General features: G+C 45.3%; 1 protein-coding gene across 2 annotated transcripts in view; it reads right to left on the minus strand.

Annotated features, from left to right (window-relative positions):
* Positions 1-2049: 2049 nt before the first annotated feature.
* Positions 2050-21043, minus strand: part of Saxo1 (stabilizer of axonemal microtubules 1) — a 39965-nt gene continuing 20971 nt past the window's right edge. For both annotated transcript variants that reach the window (XM_005388724.2, XM_013516288.1), the window contains exons 3-4: positions 14080-14282; positions 2050-3205 (exon numbers count right to left, since the gene is read on the minus strand). In XM_005388724.2, coding sequence (XP_005388781.2) covers positions 2205-3205; positions 14080-14282 — 1204 coding nt within the window. In that variant the 3' untranslated portion in view covers positions 2050-2204. The remainder of the gene's footprint in view (positions 3206-14079; positions 14283-21043) is intronic.

Raw genomic sequence — 21043 nt, forward strand, 5'->3', positions numbered from 1 at the left:
AGATAGATAGTGGTCAACAGGGAATAGATCCTTCACAAATGGAAGGGGACCAACAGATCAGCTGAGGGGAGAGGAAGGGAAGAGGCTAAAAAAGAATCAAGATGCGCTCTGTAAATGTACCAACTCCATCGCAGGAAATGTGGTCATTATGTACTGCAAACACATACTAATAAATGAAAACTTAAAAAGTTATTAGTCTAGGGGCTGGGGATTTAGCTCAGCGGCAAAAGCGCCTGCCTGGCAAGTACAAGGTCGTGAGTTCGGTTCCCGGTACCGGAGAAAAAAAAAAAAAAAAAAAAAAAAAAAGTTATTAGTCTTCATGTTGCAAACACGGCCACATAGCTACATAGATAAGGAGAGAGAAAAGGAGAGAATGTACAAGAAGTTCACATCCTAATCTACCAAAAGAGAAGATGTTTAAAACTGATGAATCAACAGGTTGTAATAGAAGCAGTCAGTACTTTTAGGAATGTGAAGAAAAATGCTAGCAAAATCAGAAAGCTTTTAACTGTTCCTTCCGGAGAATTAATCACTGAGGGATGAAAAGGAGATACAGACTCTGCATTTGCTTCAGCATTTTAGCGCTATTTGGCTTTACAAATCGTCTAATATTTCTCTGATGTATTAAAAAAGAGGCGACATAATAAAGCCTACCTTAGCATTCTCCGTTAGCTCCATTAGTAGATCCCAATAAGCTCAGATTTGTGGTTTGATATGCTTTGTTGACCCAAGAGATCAGAGACACAAGAGATGGGAGGCGCCTGCACTGGGGGAAAGCGGTAGATTTGGAGTCAGAAGACCTGAATTCCAGTTTTGCTCTGATGTTCTGAGCTGTATGGCCTTTAACCACTGAGCCTGTTTACTGCATAAATCAGGCATCCAGATCCCAGAGAACCAGTGAGACAAATAATGTAGATCCTCACCCAGTGATGTAAACTAAGCTCATGGTGAAGTGCAAGGGCAGGGACCTATAAAGTCTGGGCCAGGTTGCTGAGAGCTGTGGAAAGTTTGACCCCTAGGCACAAAGATAGAGGCTGCTAACTCAAGAACAAGACCCTGAGAAGAAGCCAAGGTCTCTAGAGCAAGTCCCTAAGACTGTGGGTGTGTCAGGATTCTGTGGGCTCAGAGGCGAGTGTATCAAATGTCAGGATGTACCAAATGTCCCTCTGTGTTGTATGAGGCTCATCCAGACCCGTAAGCCCACTGGACCTCAGCAAGGGGCCCTCTTGAACAGTGTGTCTTTTCTAATTCTGGCCAGTTTTGAAAAAAAATACACCTCTAAAACGCTTGGCCTCATAATCCAATTTATAAAACCTTAAGGCCAAGAAGGAAATCTCCAGGGCAGGGTCTGACTCATCATCGATCGAGCTTTGGCATGTGTCTGGTCACAGCTGTCATTATGGGACCAGGAATCAGTGTAGCTAAATCACTCCAGCTCCCGTCAGCTGCAGACTCCCTCCTGGTTGCCTAGACTCCCTTTTCTCCTCCTTCTCCCTGCAGTGGTTCAGGGGAAAGGAGAAGCCTCACACGTCCATGCACCCCTGGAACTGCCACAGGACCTCGTCCCTCACAACTAGAGAGGCCCACATCCCACCAGACAGCACTCGTTTTGTTGGTATGTCATCCAGGAAAGAGGAAGGAAAATGCCCTGGGAAGCCCTGCGCACAGAGATCCTCAAACAAGAGCCCAGACCAGGCCTAAGGAACTCCCAGCGGTGCTCAGGTGACAGCATAGCGAGTCCAGCGTGAAAGTTCTCCCAGGTCCCAAGCAGCAGACTGCTCTCTGGGTGGACAGCACATGAGGGAAAACACAGACCTACATATCCAGTCCCCCCAAAATAAAACTGATTCTGTGGCACTCTACACTTGCAGGGGTTAATCATTAGGTCAGTTCCTACAATAATTAAATTAATAAAATGCATCTAGATCTAAGAAAACTTCACTGAGACCAGTGGGTCTTGCGTGCACAGGTAAGGAACCTGGGAGTAGGGTAAGACTGAAGAAGGGGAAATGAAGCAGTGTTATCAGCAGTGATTAAAATTCATTTTCCTTGGCTCGAGTGATTTCCATTTTATTACGTGTCCTACAATTGGTGATGAAGTTGTTTGTTTTTCCTCACTTCGGGGAATTCTTCTGTCCTACGAATAATTCTCCATCATCTGCTTTTAAAAGTATTGTGCAACTTCTAAATAACAATTTTTAAAGTCAGGCCGATACTGCCAACTCCCTCTGGTTAGGGTTTTCTGCATCACCTACAGAAAGATGGCCGTACTGCCCAGAGCCTGTCTGGGAAATTGGCCTGTATATCTTGTGCCCCAAAGCATCCACTTCCTCAAAGACGTAGCCAGGGGGCTCAGGGTATGAAGCTGGGCACCTGCCCATTTCTTTGGGAGTAAAGCTGATGGTATAGGTGGTCTGGCCCTCCAGGGGAATATTCCCTCGCGGGGCAGACCAGATGGGCTTACAGCTCTTGGTACTGACAGGTGGGTGGGGCACATAGTAGGCCTGAGTGGTGGTCAGGCAGTCCAAGGGCTCAGTGGGACGGCCCAGCTGGGGAACGGGCTTGACCGGCTCTGTCCGTGTGCTGGCCCACTGCTTATAATCTTCTTTGGTGGTGGTGGAGCTTTCAAAGCGGCTGCTCTTCCTAATGGGGCGTACCGGCCGGCAGGACTGAGCAGGGGTGCCCTTAGGGCAGGTGTAGTGGGATTGGACCGTTGTCAGAAAGTCCATCTTCTCTTCAGGAGGGGCATAGGTGACCGGAGCCCTGGAGAACACCTGGGGCGTGGGCCAGGCTTGGTACTTATCTCGAAACTCTGTGGTGTTAGAGAAAGGCATGTCTAGCCCAGGGCCCCTGGCTGGAGGCTTCAGGGTCTTAGCGGGTTCCCCTACCAGCCCCCGATAGGACTCTTTGTGGGTGGTGAGGCTCTCAAAAGGGATATCGCAGGGTCTAAACTTCTCTGCCTCGTGCACAAAGCGCTTCTCCACAGGGTGGGGCACGTAGCTCATCTTGTAGTTAGTCAGATCCTCCAGGGGGATGTTACAGAGCTTTGGCACGGCTGGAGGTTTACAGCTCCTGGTGTTCACAAGGCCCTTCATTGGGTAGTCATCCTGGTGTGTGGTTCTGCTGTCAAACTTGGGTGCTGGCCGGTAGTTGTGTGGCGGACGGACAAGCTCTTGTCTTGGCTGGTTCCAAGGTATATAATCCGCTAAAATTAAAGCAGAAGTGATTAATAATACATTAGATCCATACATTCTAAAGGACCCCAGAGCCATAAGCCAGTTTCCAAGGAGGCAATCTCTGAGACAAGAGAACAGAATAGGTCCTTGTTACTGTCTCAGCAAGAGCTAGAAGTCTCAGCTCTATAGTATTTGCAGGCTACTGTGCAGAAGAGACAAATTCACTCAAGATTTCATCACACTCCACGAGGCTGCGTGCAGGGATTTTAGAGAATGCATGGTTGTGGGAGGATTTAGTGAATTCACTCCAGAAGACCAATCAAATCTGGCTCATCCTGACGCAAAGGCAGTTCCCTTCCTCCACCAGGAAGGCATCTCTCATCGGCACAGGGCGACTGGGAAGACACATGCAGTGTAGGAGGCAGAGGACTCAGAACCCATCACTAGTGCTTAAAATTTTTTTTATTTTGACATATTTATTTATTTTGACATATTTATATTTATTTTGACATATTTTTTGACATAGTTTTGCATGCTTATATCTGGTAATCTGAGCAACTGATTTGAAGACAGAAATATGCAATATGACAACCATTGGTGAATTCCAACCATCTTGTCTAGTGACTCTCCATATCATCTCTAATTTTTTTAATTATTATTTTTTATTCTCTTTAATGGTTTGATCATCTTGCATTCTTATACGAAGAACTGAGTGTTGCTTTAGGAAATCTGCAAAACAGATACACTCATACCACAGAGGGTTATTGCAAAGATGAAATAAGATTATTTATTATAATAAATAATATATTATATATTAATACAACATGATTATGAGCAACTTCATTGATGATAACAATATGTAATGTAACAGCCACTATTAATTCCTATCATTTTGTTTTGAAACCTTGTATCATTTTTAATGTTTTTGCTTTGTTTTGTTTTTGCCTGTGATGTTGGTATTTTGCTACTGTTCTTTTTTTTTACTATTCTCTTTAAAATAAAAATAAGAAAAAATGAAAATAAAAATAAATTTTATGAAGCAGCATTCAAAGTGCTTTACATATTAATTCATTTAATCTTCAGATAGCCCTAATAAAGTGAGTACTAAATAACCACTTTACAGGTGCAGACACAGAGGCAGAGATATTATGAAATTTACCTCCGCTCACTTGGCTAGTAGAAAACCACAGTCACACTCAGATCCAGAGCCTGTGCTATGCAATCCGCTACCTGATTTAACAAAGAGCAAAGACTTGTGCCAGCCAGGCTGGCGTTCAAGGCTTTGCACGTACAATCTTACTTCATCTTCACAATAACCCTCTGTGGTATGAGTATCTGTTTTGCAGAGTTCCTAAAGCGACACTCAGAGAAGCGAAGAAATTTGCCCCGAAGTCACATGGCACTGTGTTAGCTTTTGTCACCGTGACAGAACACCTGACAACAACAACTTAAGAGGAGAAAACATCTACCGTGGCTCCAAGTCTCAGAGGTTTCTGTCCGTGGTCAGCTGGCTCCATTGCTTTTAGACCTGAGGCGAGGCAGAGACAGCGCGACCAAAGAGAGAGACACAGACACCGAGCGCACCGCAGTCTGGGCTGGGAGCTCCCTCCTCTTCCTCCTTTCATTTCATCCAGCTGCAGCCTAGCAGCTGCTGCTGCCCATATTTGGGGTGGCCTCCCCCATCAGCCCGCCGTCCCCTCTGGAAGCACCCTCTCCGTCACACCCAGAAGAGTGCGTTACCAATTTCCAAGGCATCTCTCAACTCACGTTAACAACCCGCATGAACCCTCAGAGCTCATGAGAGTTAGGAACTGAAATTTAACCCTTAGGGTTGACTCCAAAGCCACGCTCTTCCGACAGCCTGCTTCACAACTACTGACACTATTTCTAGAGAGTAAAGCGTAAAAAAGTAATAACCGGGGATACATATTTGGAGAAGGAGGATGTTCAGAATGCTTGAAAAATAAAAACAAGTGGGGGCTAGAGATTTAGCTCAGCGGCACAGCGCCTGCCTGGCAAGCGCAAGGTCGAGAGTTTGATTCCTGGTACCGGAAGAAAAACAAAAAACAAAAACAAACAAACAAAAAAACAAACAAAAAAACAAACAAAAACAATTGGCCAGCTCTATCCATTCATGTCCATCTCAAGAATAATCTCAGCAGAGCTGGGATAGCCAAGATGAAGGGGGCCTGGACCTAAGGCAAATCTGCACTAGGATGGCCCCAGCCCGCTGAGGAGCAACAGACACTGCCTCAGACGGCCCTGCAGGAGTCTGCACAGTGCCTGTGCCACCCAGAGTCTCAAGGCAGCCCCAAGACTGAGAGAGCAGGTGAATAAAGGGGAGCAGTGGGCGCTGCGATTCGACCACCTTGACACGGTGGCCTTTCTCTCCGGAGTACTTGGCTCACAACCAAGACCTGCACTGCCTCGTTGTGCCCATAAATTACCAGGCCTGAAGAAGCCCACATGAACCTAATGAACGCTCTGGATCCACAGGGAATTCTTTCATAGCTTTACAAAGAGAACAAATGCAGGTTTCCGGGAGCCCTGGAGGGCTATCATCAACATCGGCAGCGTCTACAGGCATGTATTTTAGCAGTTCTATTGAGGTATAATTTGCATCACATAAAACACACATTTAAGAAACATTTGCCTAATCCAGGGTACTACAGATTTTCTATAACGTAGCTATCACATTCGGGTCTTTGATTTTGGGGGGTGGAGCTGGGTTATTTGTTTGTTTCTTTTTTGGTGGTGGGGATGGTGGTGCTAGGGATTGAAAACTGGGCCTTGTAAAAGCTGCCCAGCGCTGCACCCTGAGCAACACCCGCAGCCCTTACTCCCTTAACTTTTTAGTGAGGGGTGAGGTTTTGCATATGGATATCCAAATGTCCCCGCAGCGTTTATTAAAAAGAATGTCCTCTGTCACACTAAAGTGCCCGGCACTTCTGTGAAAAATGTGGCAATAAATCTGAAGGTTTATTTCTGTGCTATTAATTCAGCCCCATTATCATTTTATTTATCATGTCAGTATTACAATCAGTATTACACTGTCTTGATTACTGTAGCTTTATAGTAAAGCTTTCAAACTGGGAAATTATGCAACTTTGGTTCACCAAAAAATTAGTCATTCTGGTTTAATTTAATACATAAAATTTACAATTGCCGTATCATTTTAAAAATGTTCTGAAGATAACAATATGTAATGTAACAACATTGTTAATTTCCTATCTCCTTGTTTTGAAATTCTGTACTATTTTTATTGTTTTTATGTTGTTTTGTTTATGCCTTTGTTTTTGTTATTTTGTTTTTGATATTTTCTCTTTAAAATTCAAAAAGAAAAAGAAAAAAGTATATATACGTATATATAAGGATAGCTGGAATAAATATACTACTGATGTCTGTTGGTTTATTGAAAGGAACAGCTAAGGCTTAATTTTTTTCTCTTCACCAATTTTGCATGTTTATATCTGGTAATCTGCATATAGGATTATTGTCTGAAGATAAAGACAATTTCATGTCCTACTCTCTAATCTAGATGCATTTGATTATTTGTTTTCCTTGTGTCATTGCATTGGCCAGCAGCTCCAACGCAATGCTGAAAGAAAGGTAAGAGCCGACATTCTAGCCCTGCTATTCATCTGAGAGGGTAGGTATCTGGCCTTCCCACACTAAGGAAGGTGCTAGCTGTGGAATTTTTTGTTGGTGTTCTTTTTCGGGCTAAGGAGGTCCCTTCTGTTCCTAGCTTGTTGAGAGCTTGTGTGATCTTGTCAAGTGTTTTTGCTATCTATTGTGGTTTTTGTCTTTCACTTTATTAATGTGGTGTATGACATTAATTGATTTTCTGATGTTACATCAACCTTGCCTTCCTGAAACAAACCTTACAGTTTTATCATTTATTCTGAAACAGCCTTTTAAATGTACAGGAAAAGAAGAGAAAGAATGTATCACATAGCTGTACTGACAAGTTCTCCACTTCGCCATACGGATTTGTGCTGCCGTCTAGTTTCATTTCCTTTCCGCCTGAAGGACTTCCTTTAGTATTTTTCGTAAGTCAGATATTCACACAGCTTCTCTCTCTCATATATTTATTTTGTCTTCATTTCTGAAGCATGTCGGTGGATATACGATTCTTTGGTTGACTTTCTCTCTTAGTGCTTTTCCCTTTTAGCGCTTTTTGCTTTACTGCTTCTGAGCAGGCTCTCTGTGAGTCTCACTTTCGTTACTCTGCATGTGATAAAGCGCTTCCATGGCTCCTTCCCTAACCTTTGTCTGGGCTTTCAGCTATGGGTCTATAATGTGAACAAGTGTGGATCATTTTGCGTTTATCCTACTTGGATAGCGCCTCTTGGATTTATAAATATCTTTCATGAAATTTAAGGAATTTCAGCAATTAACCCTTCAAACACCTTTTCTGCCCTCTTCTTTTATGGCTCCCATTGTGAGAGTACTGACACGGCAGGTGGTATTCCACAAGTTTCTGGGTCCTGTTCATTTTTAATTCTTTTCTGTAGGTCAGACTGGATAATCTCTACTGAGCTATCTTTGTTTTCATTAATTCTTGTGCCAGCTTACTTCTGCTGTTGAGTGCCTCTAGTGAATACTTATTTTGGTTATTGTCCAGCTCTAGAGTTTTCATTTAGTGTTTTATGATTTCTATCTACTAGTATTCATGATTATTAATTGTTGTATGTCCTTCATTTCTTTAAATACAGTTTCCTGTTGTTTTGTGAATATATTTGAAATAGCTACTCTGAAATATATTTTTCTGCTAGATCTGACATCTGGGTTCCTTTAAAAATAGTTCTAATTGTCTCTTTTCCCTCACGCATGGACCATACTTCCCTCTTTTTGTTTATGTCTCACAATTTTTTTTTGAGACAAGGTCTCACTATGAGTTCAGTCTGGCCTTGAACTCATTATGTAGCCCAGGCTGGCTTTGGACTCATGTAAATCCTCCTCCTTCAGCTTCCTAGACATTTTTCTCCATGCCCAGCTTTGTCTCATAAATGTTTGTTAAAGACTCAGTATCTTAGACAATATTCTATAGCAACTGTGAATTCTTAATTCTAACCCCTCTGCTGGGAGCTCTAGTCTTTGCTTATGTTTAATGGAATACTTACAATAATTCAATAGTTTTACCACTTCTGTAATGTATAGTTACTCGTATTTTTCCTCATTTTCCTTTCCCTTACTCCATGAACTAAGGATTGAACCCCCATATTCCCAGCCTTTCTTTCTCTTCTCTTTTTAAGATGGGGTCTCTCTCAGTTGCTGAGGTTGGCCTCAAACTTGTGATGCTCCTGCCTCCACCTTCCAAGTAGTTGGGATAACAACAGGCACCAGTATACCTGGTCTCTTTTTTAAAAAATTGTTTTCATTTTTACGGTTGGCTTCCTAAAGTTCACCCTGTGTCAGCAATAGCCCAGTGGTAGGGAGCCTGCATAAATAGATGGCACCCCCTCCAATTTTTCTACACCTACACATATCGTGGCCAAGAGCACATCTCTCAGACTACCTATATCAAGGCCCACTGTGCTCGCCTCCTTCCCTGGATCTCCCTGTTAAATTTCTAGCTTGTCTGTTTACCTATTGCTTACCCCAGTTAGTACTGAAAACCTCAAACTAGCTTCAGAAATTTTCTCTGACTTTTTCCCATTGAAATCACGGCTGTCTTTGTCCAAACCCTTGGGGCACGCACTCTGTCCCGAACCAGTGCAGACCCCACTGGCAGTGGAGCCTCCCCTTCTCCCGGCCCAGCCCACCCGGGGCAGGGGTTGGGGGGTCGAGCCACAGATGCCCACTATCCATAACAAAGTTTCAATGGTTTTACTTGAATAAATGCCCTCAATCATATAATTTTTGTTATATGCTTTTGGTTCATTTCCAGAGTCTTGAAATGGTTTGTTTTTACCATTTTGCCTAGCTTTACCATCGCCGTTTGGGGGAGAGGATTTGCCAAGCTTCTGACTGCACCATTCCAGAACTCCTGACACTCTCATCCCCAGGCACACTCTTAAGTTTATTTTAGGCCAGTAATGGTACCAACTATTTATTCAAAATTGGCTTCATTTTAATTGAAAATCTAATCTTTCTCCAAGCGCCATTAATGGCTCTATCAGCATCTTGAAAGCATTAGGGGGCCTTAAAGGGAACCATCTTACTGAATATAAACCACATGTTCCACCCCCAGACTTCAGCCCTCACTGAAACCGGGGCATCTACCTGTAGATACCCACACACTACCTCAGGGTACTTGGAGGTGGGTAGGAGAGGGATTTTCTGGCCCTCTTCTGTGACAGATGAAGTGTTAAGAAAACAGGTTGGTAAGCTCAGCTTTGCCGCGTGTGATTTCTGATACCCAACAATACAGTTGAAACCACATTATTATTCAGCCTCCGACTTCCTCCACCCAGCATTTATTACAAAAAACCTCTCCACAAGGCCCTGAAAAACCTCAGAATTCCATATGACAAACTATTCACACGCCAGTAAAGCCCTTCAGGGCCAGAGTGTCATGTGAGTAATTGGCAAGAACCTCTTTAAAAGAGATTCCGTTCAATAAAGTATCTTTAAAAAAACTTCACTAAACCTAAAGCTGAGCATCAAGTAATTACACTCTCAATCTTTCCAATTGCACAGTGTTTTGAAAATGTCACAAATTACAACCAAATGCTGCTGAAGCACATTTTATTGGTGGTTTTCTGGACCCCAGTTAAGGTGCTGGCCACGAGCAGAAAGTGAAAAGTCTGAACATTTTTCTCACAGAACTAATGGAAGCAGAGCATATAAGCAAAATATAGATGGACCCATTGAAATACACATATGTGATAACTTTGGTCTCTGGTTTCTTCTTCCATTGGAAAGAGGGTCAATATATGGCCATAAAATATGAAGGTTGTTATAGAAAATGCTTACTACAGCAGCAAGTTTTCACAAGGGACAAATCTTCCGAGGCGTGATTCACCGAGAGATAACACAAGAGTATGGCCTCTCATACATGCAAGGATAGTTCAGAAGTGTCCCACGGGCAGGACAAGTGTCAGAGGCCTTCCTCAGACTCACTTCTGCTCCTCGCCAGGACCTGCAGGGTCACTGGCTGGGTGAGAATTTGCATGCATTTATCGCCAAACAGAACCATTCAGAACCATTCAGCCATTTACTCCTTTATGTGACGTATCTTTATGGCCCGTTCCCTGTCCTCAAGGCTAAGAATACAGATATTTGGCATTGAACACCCAATTTTGGAAGCCACGACATCACAAGATAGAATTAGAACAAATAAACCACTCAAATTAATAAAATAAAAATATTTGCTACCGCCTGCCTGAATGCCCCTCAGTTCAGATGTTGAATCTGGGTAGGACCTTAGGGGAAAGCGTTAAACCACAGCTCACTGTCCTGATGACTGAATTGTCTTGTAAAAGGGCTGGAGGAGCTAGCTAAGCCCTTTTCTCTCCTTTGCCTTTCACCATATGAAGGCTTAACAGTAAAGTGTCGTCCTAGAAGCAGAGATCATGCTCTCAGCAGACACTGAACATACTAGCATCTTCATCTTGGACTCCCCAGCCTCCAGAATTGTGAAAAACACATTTCTATCATTTGTAAATTACCCAGTCTCAGGTCTATTCCTTCAGAAGTACAGACAGACTAAGATAGTAAAACTCTTAAGACACGCAGGTTGCAAACCAGTACTTATGGGTCAAACCTAACTGGGAGACAGATCTAACAGGTACACACAGATTCGTTTTGAAATCTGAGTTTCAGAGGAAAACTATGAAATCCAACCTCTAGTGCAAATTTGTACCCAGAACAAAAACCCTGCCATCTACACAAGCCAGGCCCTGAGCAATTTAGTTGTTGTTTGACTGGAATCTGTTTAATTCTGTTAAAATAGGCAAGCAGTTAATAAGTTAACAGGTCAGAAGTTTAAGAAAAATAGAGAAAATAGAATTTTCTTGATTTTAATGTTAACAGTAAAGAAATGTCAGCCGTGACGTAGTTTTGTCAGAGGAGTAATACTGCATAGTTTGCAGAGGGCAATTCAGGTGTAAATTCATAAACAAACAAAGGAATATGGGACAGTTGGAGGTAGAAGAGATTAAAGCATGAGCATGAAGTTGGGATTTTTCTGTACACGTGTTTCTTCTGAGTGGTTTGTGGAGGAGAGTAGGGAAGGCTTTTCTTTAAGAATACAGTTAGACTTATTCCACTCACGTTCACCCTCAGGGCAAGCGAGGGGCATTTTTCATTTCCAGAACTCTCCTCGCATTTAGAGCAAAACAGAGAAGAACAGAACCGAGCAGAAAGTGCTGTGAAGAGCCTTTAACTCCTCTAAGACATAAACCAAGGGGGTTCAAAACTCCAATGTGAAGGAAAAGAGATTTTGTCATTGGACACGCTCGAGGGCCGTTGCTCTGCTCCACCACTCTGTGTACACGGTACCCCACTTCTGTCTGCCTGGAAACACCGGCTAAAAAGGAGAGGACCCCACAGATAGACGCAGGGGCTGCCCCACTGTGCACCTGCTCACAGGGGCTCCTTTCTAAAGCACCTATTACAGTGTCTGCTATCGGGGGGCAACTGGCAAAGAAACAGACCCTCGCCTGCCCCCTTGGAGTTTGCATGGCCAAGAAGACAAGAGTTAAGCAAAAGAAGGCCACACACGGACTTGCAAGACAAGACACCTTAAGGGATCTGGTCTGGCACGGGGAGGTGCGAGACGGCCGCTAACAGCGCGCCACGCAGCGGCCAGTGGAGGATGAGCGCTAGACAGGGAAACGGGTCCGAACTCGTTAGCTGCCTCCCGGCAAAGGAGCAGAGGAAGAGCGCGGAAAGGCAGCCCTCAGGCTGGAATAGCGGGGCTCAGGGAGCAAGAGCCACGACCTGCCAGGCGTCAGAGGAGTCCTTAACGGCTTGGAAATTTAGCCTAAGAACCATAAAGATCACTTGAGGAGTTTCAAGTAGAGAAAAATGTCACATCAGGTGTCTTTATGAAAAGACTGCCGACTCCTTTCTGTGGAAATGGCCAAGAGCTGACGGACTGGAGGGAGGCTCAAGAGCACGCCCAAGTACAGACACGCCCAACACAGAAGCACGGCTTTGCCGAGAGGAAGCAACAGAAACAGGGAGGGTGAGGTTAGGGCACTAGTGAGAGATCTAACAGGGAGCAGGCTGCCTGGGGGGAACAGACGGTGGGAGAGAAGCGGGGGCATCCGTGAAACGGAGGCCTCAGCAAGGCCAAGGACTGTCACGATGGCAGCAGACAGTGAATGCGCCAGAAAGACAGAAGGACAGACAAGGCTGTGCACAAACGCTTCAGGGGAGGGGCCGCTGGGGGAGCAGCCACGTCCAGAACGTGCCTGACAGAAGGTAGCTGTGGAGGAGTGGAGGAGCAGCGCCCTGAAGGAAGTCCAGGGTGTTGAGGGGGCCCGTGCCAGTCCATCTCCGAGTCTGTTCCTGGAGGGAGAGGAGCCCCACCACAGCAGGACCCACGGGACGGCAGGTAAGGAGCTCCTCCGGGAAGATCCTGTGTCACTCCAGCCTCATCACCTCCACTCCACCTCCAGCCTGAGTGTTTGGCCTGACTAAACAAAACCAATCCTCACCACGGCCCTTTACAAGCCCAGAACTATCGCACGTGAACTGCTCAGCGCGTCTGCCTAGGGCGATGGTGTGCGGCGTAAGTGTCAGAGTTACTGGCTCCCTCGGCCTCTGCTCCACACAGAGCCATGGTTACGCTCCTTGCGCAACACCAAGTTCACATCTCATCTCTCCTAGGAGACTAAGAGATCGAGGGCAGATCACTACGCTTCCTTTGACTTCCTAGAACCACGCCTGGTGTGTAATAGATACTCAATAAAACATGTACATCTCAAAAAAGCTATAAGTGGTTTTGAAAGTTTTTGCCATACAGAAATGATACGTTTTTAAAGAAACACATATGTTTACCATGATTTAAACATTACACAATGTATATATGTATCAAAGTACATCATACCCCATAAATACATACTATATATGAATTTTTTTAATAAAAAAATATTTTTAAAAGAATGAATCAACCTTAATTATATAAAACCCAAAACTAGCATAACTAAAGTTTTAAAAGTCATGGGGGCTGGGGATTTAGCTCAGTGGCACAGCACCTGCCTGGCAAGCATAAGGTCATGAGTTCAATTCCCGGTACCAGAGAAAAACCAAAAAAAAAAACAAAGTCAGCATAATGATTAAATTGTGGATGGGTAGGGTAACTGAAAGGGCATAGTACTAATGTTATACTTCTTGATCTGGGTGTTGTTTATGTAGGTATGTTCCATTAAAATTGATTGATATGTATAATTAGATGCATACACTTCTGTACATATGTTATCTATGTATACGCCAATATTCTTTTAAATGGATGAAGTGAAATAATCAATCATTGGTAAAACTAAACTTAGCTTGAATTTGAAAAGTGCATTCAAACAGCAAGCTAAGGCAGGGCTGGCAAATATTTTCTATAAGGAGCAACATACATGTTACATATCTTAGGCCATGGAAAAGGTCTCCGTTGTGGTTACTCAGCTTTGCCGCTACAGCACGAAACTACCCTTAGATAATGCATAAACGAGTAACGGCGCCTAAATGGCTGTGTTCCAACCAAACATCTCTATGAACATTGGACTTCGAATGTCAGGTCATTTTCACGCGTCCTGAAATAATCTTTTTATTTTCTCAGTCATGAACTTTAAAGCCATTCTTAGCTCTCCAGCTGGACAAGAACGGGCTGCCAGCTGGCTGCAGCCTGCAGGAAACGCCTGCTGGCCCTCGGGCTGAGGGGAAGTACACACAAACCACATTCCTGGCCGGCCTACGGACTCGGCCGTCCCTCCCTCGCCCTGCTCCTCCCCTCCTCTCCCACCTTTATAAGTAGGCAGACACTCCATCTTGTCAGCACAGGGATATTTACTGTCCCGAGGTTTGATGGGGTCCACGCGGCCAACATGATAAGGGTTGAAATCTTGCTTATACGTCGTGAGCAAATCCATGTTCTCTTCACTTGGGACGTACCGGTCAGGCTGGTGGAGTTTCACTGGTAGCACCTTGTGAGGCGCAAAGTCTCTCCTGGAAAAACGTTAAGTACACGTCACTGGGATCCTTGCTTTATAATAAGGCTTGTGTTTTCTGTTCACCCCATCTCTACAAACATTTGCTGAGAAGTCACTGTTTACCCACCCCAGCTGCTCTTCCCCACCTCTCCCACTTTGGAGGGAGGGATCGTCGCATCTACCTCCTCACGCAGTCCGAGACCTGGGTGTCAGCCTTGCCCCTTTCCGGGCCGCCCAGAGGTTGTCCCTTACCAGACGCAGCCCCTCCACCTCACCGGCTTCTCCTGGTTCAGATCCTGACTGTTTCTTACGCCAACCGTGCGACAGCCCTGCTTCCCCTTCATTCTTTGTCACTTCCACCCCAACACCCATAGACCAGAGTAAACTCCCTAAACGAAAACTCAGATCACTTTTCTCCCCGTGTAGAAAGTCTTCCAAACGAAAACCAACTTTCTAGCACAATTCATAAGCTGCCCTGGGCCCGTCCCTCGCTCTGTGTCCGCCACCCTCGCCTGGCTCGCCCGTACTGAGCTCTAGCCACAGAGAGCCACTAGAAAGAGCCCTGCTCCTGTACCTGCCCTCCCACCTGCCTTCCACCCCGCCTGCGCTGCAGAGCTTGTTCAGGTTCTCCTGTCTGTTTCCTAGAATCCCAGTAGTTTATCTTGCTAGTGTTTATCTCTTTCTTCTCCTTGATCTTACAGAAAACCCAGGAGAGAAAAAAAAGTAAAATAATTGGAGCCCCTAAGTCTAACTGCATTGCTGTCTGCTAGCAGGGCCTCATTACTTCAAGGAGTGTTAAAACAAAAAAGGGAGCATAATAAGGGGGTGGATACAATCCAATACGTTACATGCATGTATGAAAATGCGCAGTGAAACTCTACCCCACATTGTCAATACGCACTAATTAGAAAGAAAGAAAATCGTAGAATCAGAAAAGCAGGATGATTTCTACTAAACGGAAAAGTCTCTGCCCAAATCACCGTCCGCCCCGATGCTACCTGTATCCCACATGGAGCTATCTGGCCACACCCAGTTATAGAAGCGCCCCGATGCTACCTGTATCCCACATGGAGCTATCTGGCCACACCCAGTTTAGCACGGCTTGTGCTGCCCACCAGGGTTCCCTCTCCCCAGCGCTAACACCCGCCACACCAAGGGCTTCTGCTTTGCGCTATAGTCTGTTTTTGCCCAAAACCCGTTTATCCAACTGGACAAGGAGAAGGCAGAGTTTCCCCGATGGTGTTTGCCAAAGCAGCCTCCCCAGGGGAGAGGGAAGGTTTCCGGACAGGAAAACATTAGGCCCAAACACCCATAAAACTTACTTCCCGGCCGAAATCTGGAGCAGTGCAACTGAGCCATGCTTGACTAGCAAAGGTGACACGCTCTGCTGTAACCTGTCTCGCGTGAATTACGCACAGGGCTGTCAATAAACCCAAAGTGGATCCTAAGAACGCTTGGCAGGATGGGAGGAGGGAGTTAGGAAGCGGGAGAATCAGTCTCCCCAGGGCTCCGAGGGGGAAGTGGGAGACGCTTCAATTGAATCACCATAATGCCTTCTGCGCAGATCTTCAAATCTATCTTAGTGGCAGGTACAGAGCCTGCAGCCTGGGCTGCCTTCCCGGGGGCCCCACTACTGACACACAGCCAGAGAGCTGAATGACCCTGAGGCATCTGGAAGCTGACTGTGTATGGGACTTCTGGAGGAAAAAAGTTAAACCAGAAGCCAAGGTCAGTCAGCTCCACCTCATACCCTTCTTGGTGAACAAGTACCTTACCCCGAGTCTTGTTCCGTGCTACACCAACTGTGGCAGGGGATAAAGAGTGTAAGGCTGTAGATTGCAGAGATAAATGGAAATACCCAAAATCCCTGTCTGAGAACCAGTTACCTAGAAAGGTAACTTTCTGTCCGAAGGTGGATGTTCCGGAGGAAATGCTCCCTCAGGACGTTGGGCCTACCCCCAGTGGGTGCAGTACGGTTTCGAGGTAACCAAAACCACACACCTTGAAGCCTTTATAAAGCCATGTCTGATGATCGCCACCTAAGCCACTGGCCTTCCTCACTTGCAAGAACTGTCAGGAGATGCCCAAAGGCAGGTAGTGAGGAAGAAAACCGGTTATCACACGGAACCCTCCCACTCATCCCAGAGCGCCCAGGAGTTCTTTCCACACACCGGCAGGCCAGGCCCAAACCCTGCACACACACGCCACAGCACCCTCTTCCGCTATCACTCCTACCAAAGAGCCGACTTCTCTCAGAGATACCACGAACCTTCCCAAGGGCTGTCGGGCCCTCTGACAAGGGAATGCTGCATTCGTAGGCAAAAAGCAAATGAAGGCTCAGAAGCTCACCAGTTGGGGCTGGGGATTTAGCTCAGCAGCAAAAGCACCTGCCTGGTAAGTGCAAGGTCAAGGGTTCAATTCCTGGAACCAGAAGAAAAAAAAAAAAAAAAAAAAAAGAAAGAAGCTCACCAGTTAAAGGACTTCCCTGAAGCTGGTTTCTCAAAGACAACAGCAGATGCAGTGAAATTCTTGCTCACTGTGTTTGGGTAATGACTTGTTACTGACTCTTTTCAATACAAAATTCAGGTTCCTGTATAAGGGTACATCTATGGTTTAATTTATTGATCAGTTATAACTCAGGCAAACAATTATAAAGAGGGTGTATCTCCTCGTGAAAAGAGGAAAATTTTTAAATTTAAAGTTTGGTTCATTTCGTCTGTACCCAAAAATAGTTAGTGGGGCTTAAGACTGAATTTAATCAGAATTTATGTGTTTCCTAATTATGTTTTTACGTTGAGAATGTTCACTAAAACCTATCATTAACCGCACTATAACTGTACGTCCCCAATCACACATAATCCTAGTCTTTAAGTTCATGTGAAAGAAATGTCTTTTATTCTTCCCAGAAGCTGCTCAAATTGACAAGCTTTTTCTTTTTTTTAAGAACACTGGCTCTCCCCTCTCCTCCTGCAGTATATTTCCTAGTGCTTGTGCCCACTCTGACTATGAACCAAGACAAAAAGTTGGTCAAAAATCTAAGTTTCTTTTAGGTAAGCAGCTATAAAAGTTATGTAGTCTGCAAGGCCAGGAGTCAAAGTCAGAGTTAAGGAAAGGTTAAAGTGGCCCTGCTGGGGAAATCATAACAACCTGACTTCAAATCAATTGGCAAAGCTAAAGAAAGTTGTTTGACAAGAATTCGACTAAAGAAAAGAGGAAGTAGCCTCACAGCTACCTAGGGTCACGGGCCTGATTTTCACCATGACAAAGGGGCCGTGCAGTACTGTTTAAAAATTGGTATTGCCCTGATAAACAATGCTCTGCCGAGGAATGCTTTTTTCCAAATCCTTCCAGCAAGATACCTATCCCAGACCACTGGAGATAGACCCCTGGGCTGAACCCAGGGCTGCATCCTGGCCCTGATCCTGATGGGATTCCAGCACATGCACTCCAAGGTTCAAGTTACACAGTACGATCTCCTCCTCTACCGCCATCTTTTCAAACGCTGCTAACTAAGGCAGAGACTCACATCTGTCACTAGTCTGGAAAAACACACACACACACATGCAGGCACACACGCACATGCAAACACGCACACATGCACATTTACAAAACTACCTGAAAGCACTAAAGAGTAATCAAAATAGGCAGATTTTGGAGGGTAACCACCAGGTGGAGAAGGAATTGGCGCACGCTGGGTAAGGCTTCACTGGTCAAGTTTCTATTGACTGCTTCAGATTCAAAGCTTCTAGCCTGAAGCCTTTCATCTGCACCGCCGAGCAGCCAGAAGACAAGTATTTTCCATTCTCTTTCTGAGCGAAGAAACAGAGGAGCAAATGTGAGGCAGCCACACACGCAAGAAAATAAGGGAAAAAACTGGGAAGAAGAGAACAGAGGCCGGAAGCCAAAACCTGTGTGAAACTGGGCTCAGGTCTGCCTCTGACCTCACGCACGCGGCCGACTTCAGACAACCACACCAAGGGGAGAGAACCGAACTGAGACTGGAGCAGCCACCCAGACGCGGAGTTTACATTTTGAGTCTAATCAGATATTTGCCCGATAAACAAAGCTCTTCAGAAGAAATATTTGTAAAATACTCGAGTCTCCATAGCACGACATTCACAGTCCTTACCAAACCAGGTAAGGGTTTCAAAGCTACTAAGTTAACTGTAAGAGTTAAGTAACTGTTTCTGAAGAAAGCAAAGTCTCCATAGCACGACATTCACAGTCCTTACCAAACCAGGTAAGGGTTTCAAAGCTACTAAGTTAACTGTGCCCTCTGAAGAAAGCAAAGCCCTTGCCAGGAAGGTCATGACGAACTACAAGATAAGAAGTCATGGAAAATGGAAATTATATGCAAATGTAGAACTGAAGGCTGAGAACGACAGTATCTGACGTAAGACACTCACCAGATGGTGGGTTTAGTAGAATGAGATGAGAGAGGAAATTCAGTGACCTTGGTGGTAGACTAATAGAAATTATCCAGTCTGAAAAACAAAGAGGGGACAAGAGGGTAAGGGGCAGAATGAATAAGGCACCAGGGACAGAAGAAATACAGGACAAAATAATGGCCAAAGGGCTCACGAATGCAACCAAAGACGCACATCATCAGAGACGATTCAAAGGCCGTGGAAAGCTGATTGCTGAGCGTCGCATCTGAAGTCTGCAGCAACCCTCAGGCCCAGCCTATGAAGAGGAATGACCAGATCCCCAGTGAGGTACCTCTGAGCCAGGGAGCTGAGCACATACTTGAACAGAAAATACACCAAATTCCACGGAAAGGGCGAGACTCAAGTCCGATACCAACTCTCCTGCTTCCTTCCCGGGTTTTGGAAAGGACACCAAACGCCCTCCTTCTTGTAGTGCTCTCCCCCTGACTCCTAGGTCTGCTAAGCAGTCTTACCGTAGACCAGAGAGTCTGAAATGCCTGATCCCAGCCTTCCACCTTTCAGCCAAATCCCTCACCTCTGAGCCCAATTCCATCAGCTCTCCTGTCTCTCCAGTACTCTACCCATTGTCTCCTCCCTTTTAGGATAAAAGCCTAACACCACTGCAGACGCGCCTCTTTCTGCCGAGGCAATTCCGTTGCCCACTTTAGGAGGGTACTCAGCCAACAAAAATAATGTCTCATATGGGAGCCCAGCTGTTTTATGTGGTGGCGTGCCTACGGGGAATGAGTCCTGAAGTGCAAACCTCTTATTCATAAATTCATCTCAGATCTACCTGAACTAAAGGCAAATCCTATGCAAGAGAATTACCAAAGGTTGCAACAAATGGCTTCAAACTAAGAACGGCTGGAACTCTCATGCATTTCCCTCACGGCACCTGCTTTAAATCCCCAAGATTTACGATCAGCAAGAGTTGTGCGCAGCTGTAATCATACCTCACGCTGGGATGATAACCTTTCCAGAAACCAGGTGTTCTGTGTGTCTGGGATTAATCTCCAGCCCAGCCAAGTCCTAGCCCACGTGACTTCTCCTTCAGCAGGTGGGAGCCCCATAGCCAGCCTCTCTCACTAAGCAGAGTCAACTTTCAGACAGGTAAGTGGGGGGGATATTGCGGTGATGAGCCCAAGGGCACATAACAACCCACACAGACAAAGTGCCGCAGAAATACAGGGCTGGCCCCTACCATTTCCCAGAAGCCTCTGGGAGAGCACCCCTCTGGTGGCTTCTCTACATTTGCTGAAACTGACATCGTTTCATTCTCAGTCTGTGAAAGCTTGCGTCTGGCGTGGCAGGCACAGGTTAAGAATAACAAAGCTGAAGTATAAGGAAGAGAAGACATTCCCTCTGCTCATTTCCTGACTTCTCTTTTTGGAGTAGGAAATAAATAAGAGAGACCTATGTCTGCTCTTTTTCTTCCCCATGAGTAAACTTGATTCTTCCACTTTTTCTTTCTAAAGTCCTTGTGATCATTAATTAATAGCTTGTTTTGGAAATTCTTCCAGTAACTGCGTCCTCCCCTCTAGCCACATCTTGAATTATATTTGTTGCTCGCCTCTGGGCAAAGGGGACTTGTGTAATATGTTTATTATTGTAAGTGACACAAGGCAAGGATAATTTAGGACAGGTCAGAGGGTAAGTTTTTGTTTTGCAAAGCACCATCAGGAGAAGGGGGAATATGTAGGGCTACATCTGGGGACATCAGAGCTGGAGGATTTGTCTAGGATTTGTCTTTATTCTCCTAAACTTTGGCAGCAAAGAGCACCCAACCCTGGAAGCACCCTTTCTGTACTTACAGGACAGGAAATCTATTTCTAATATCACAGTTTCTGATACTTTACACCTCACACGGTACTCTTGATTTGTTGCGTACTGGGTACAGAGATGAAAAGGGCCAACCCTAGAAGCAGAGCGTGGCACTGGGGTCACTCTTCATCACTACTCGTCCCTTTCCCTCCGGGTACAGGTCTCCTACACATGTGCCTAGGACTCTTCACGGTATTGCCCACGGCTTCTTAAAAGGAAAAGCAACACTCAAGAATGGTTCCCATCTGTATCAATCAGTCCTCGCCAGACAAAGATTTAATGCAAAATATACAAATACATAAGGAGTTACAAGACTGGCTCACAATGGCCCCCCACAGAGCCAGGTGTGGCAGGGTGCAGAAGGTCTGTCTGTGCTGGGATCCAAAGGATCCAGTTGAAGGCCCGGAGCTCCGTGTAGTGTCCCGTGCTAGTCCATATCAGTAGGCCGAAGGATCTGCCCTGGAAGCCAGGAGATGGCGTCCAAGGTGAAGGTGAAGAGTGGAGCTCCTCTGAAGGGACAGAGGCGGCC

The sequence above is a fragment of the Chinchilla lanigera genome, unplaced genomic scaffold, assembly GCF_000276665.1.
Source record: "Chinchilla lanigera isolate Chin_1 unplaced genomic scaffold, ChiLan1.0 scaffold00033, whole genome shotgun sequence".
NCBI lineage: Eukaryota > Metazoa > Chordata > Mammalia > Rodentia > Chinchillidae > Chinchilla > Chinchilla lanigera.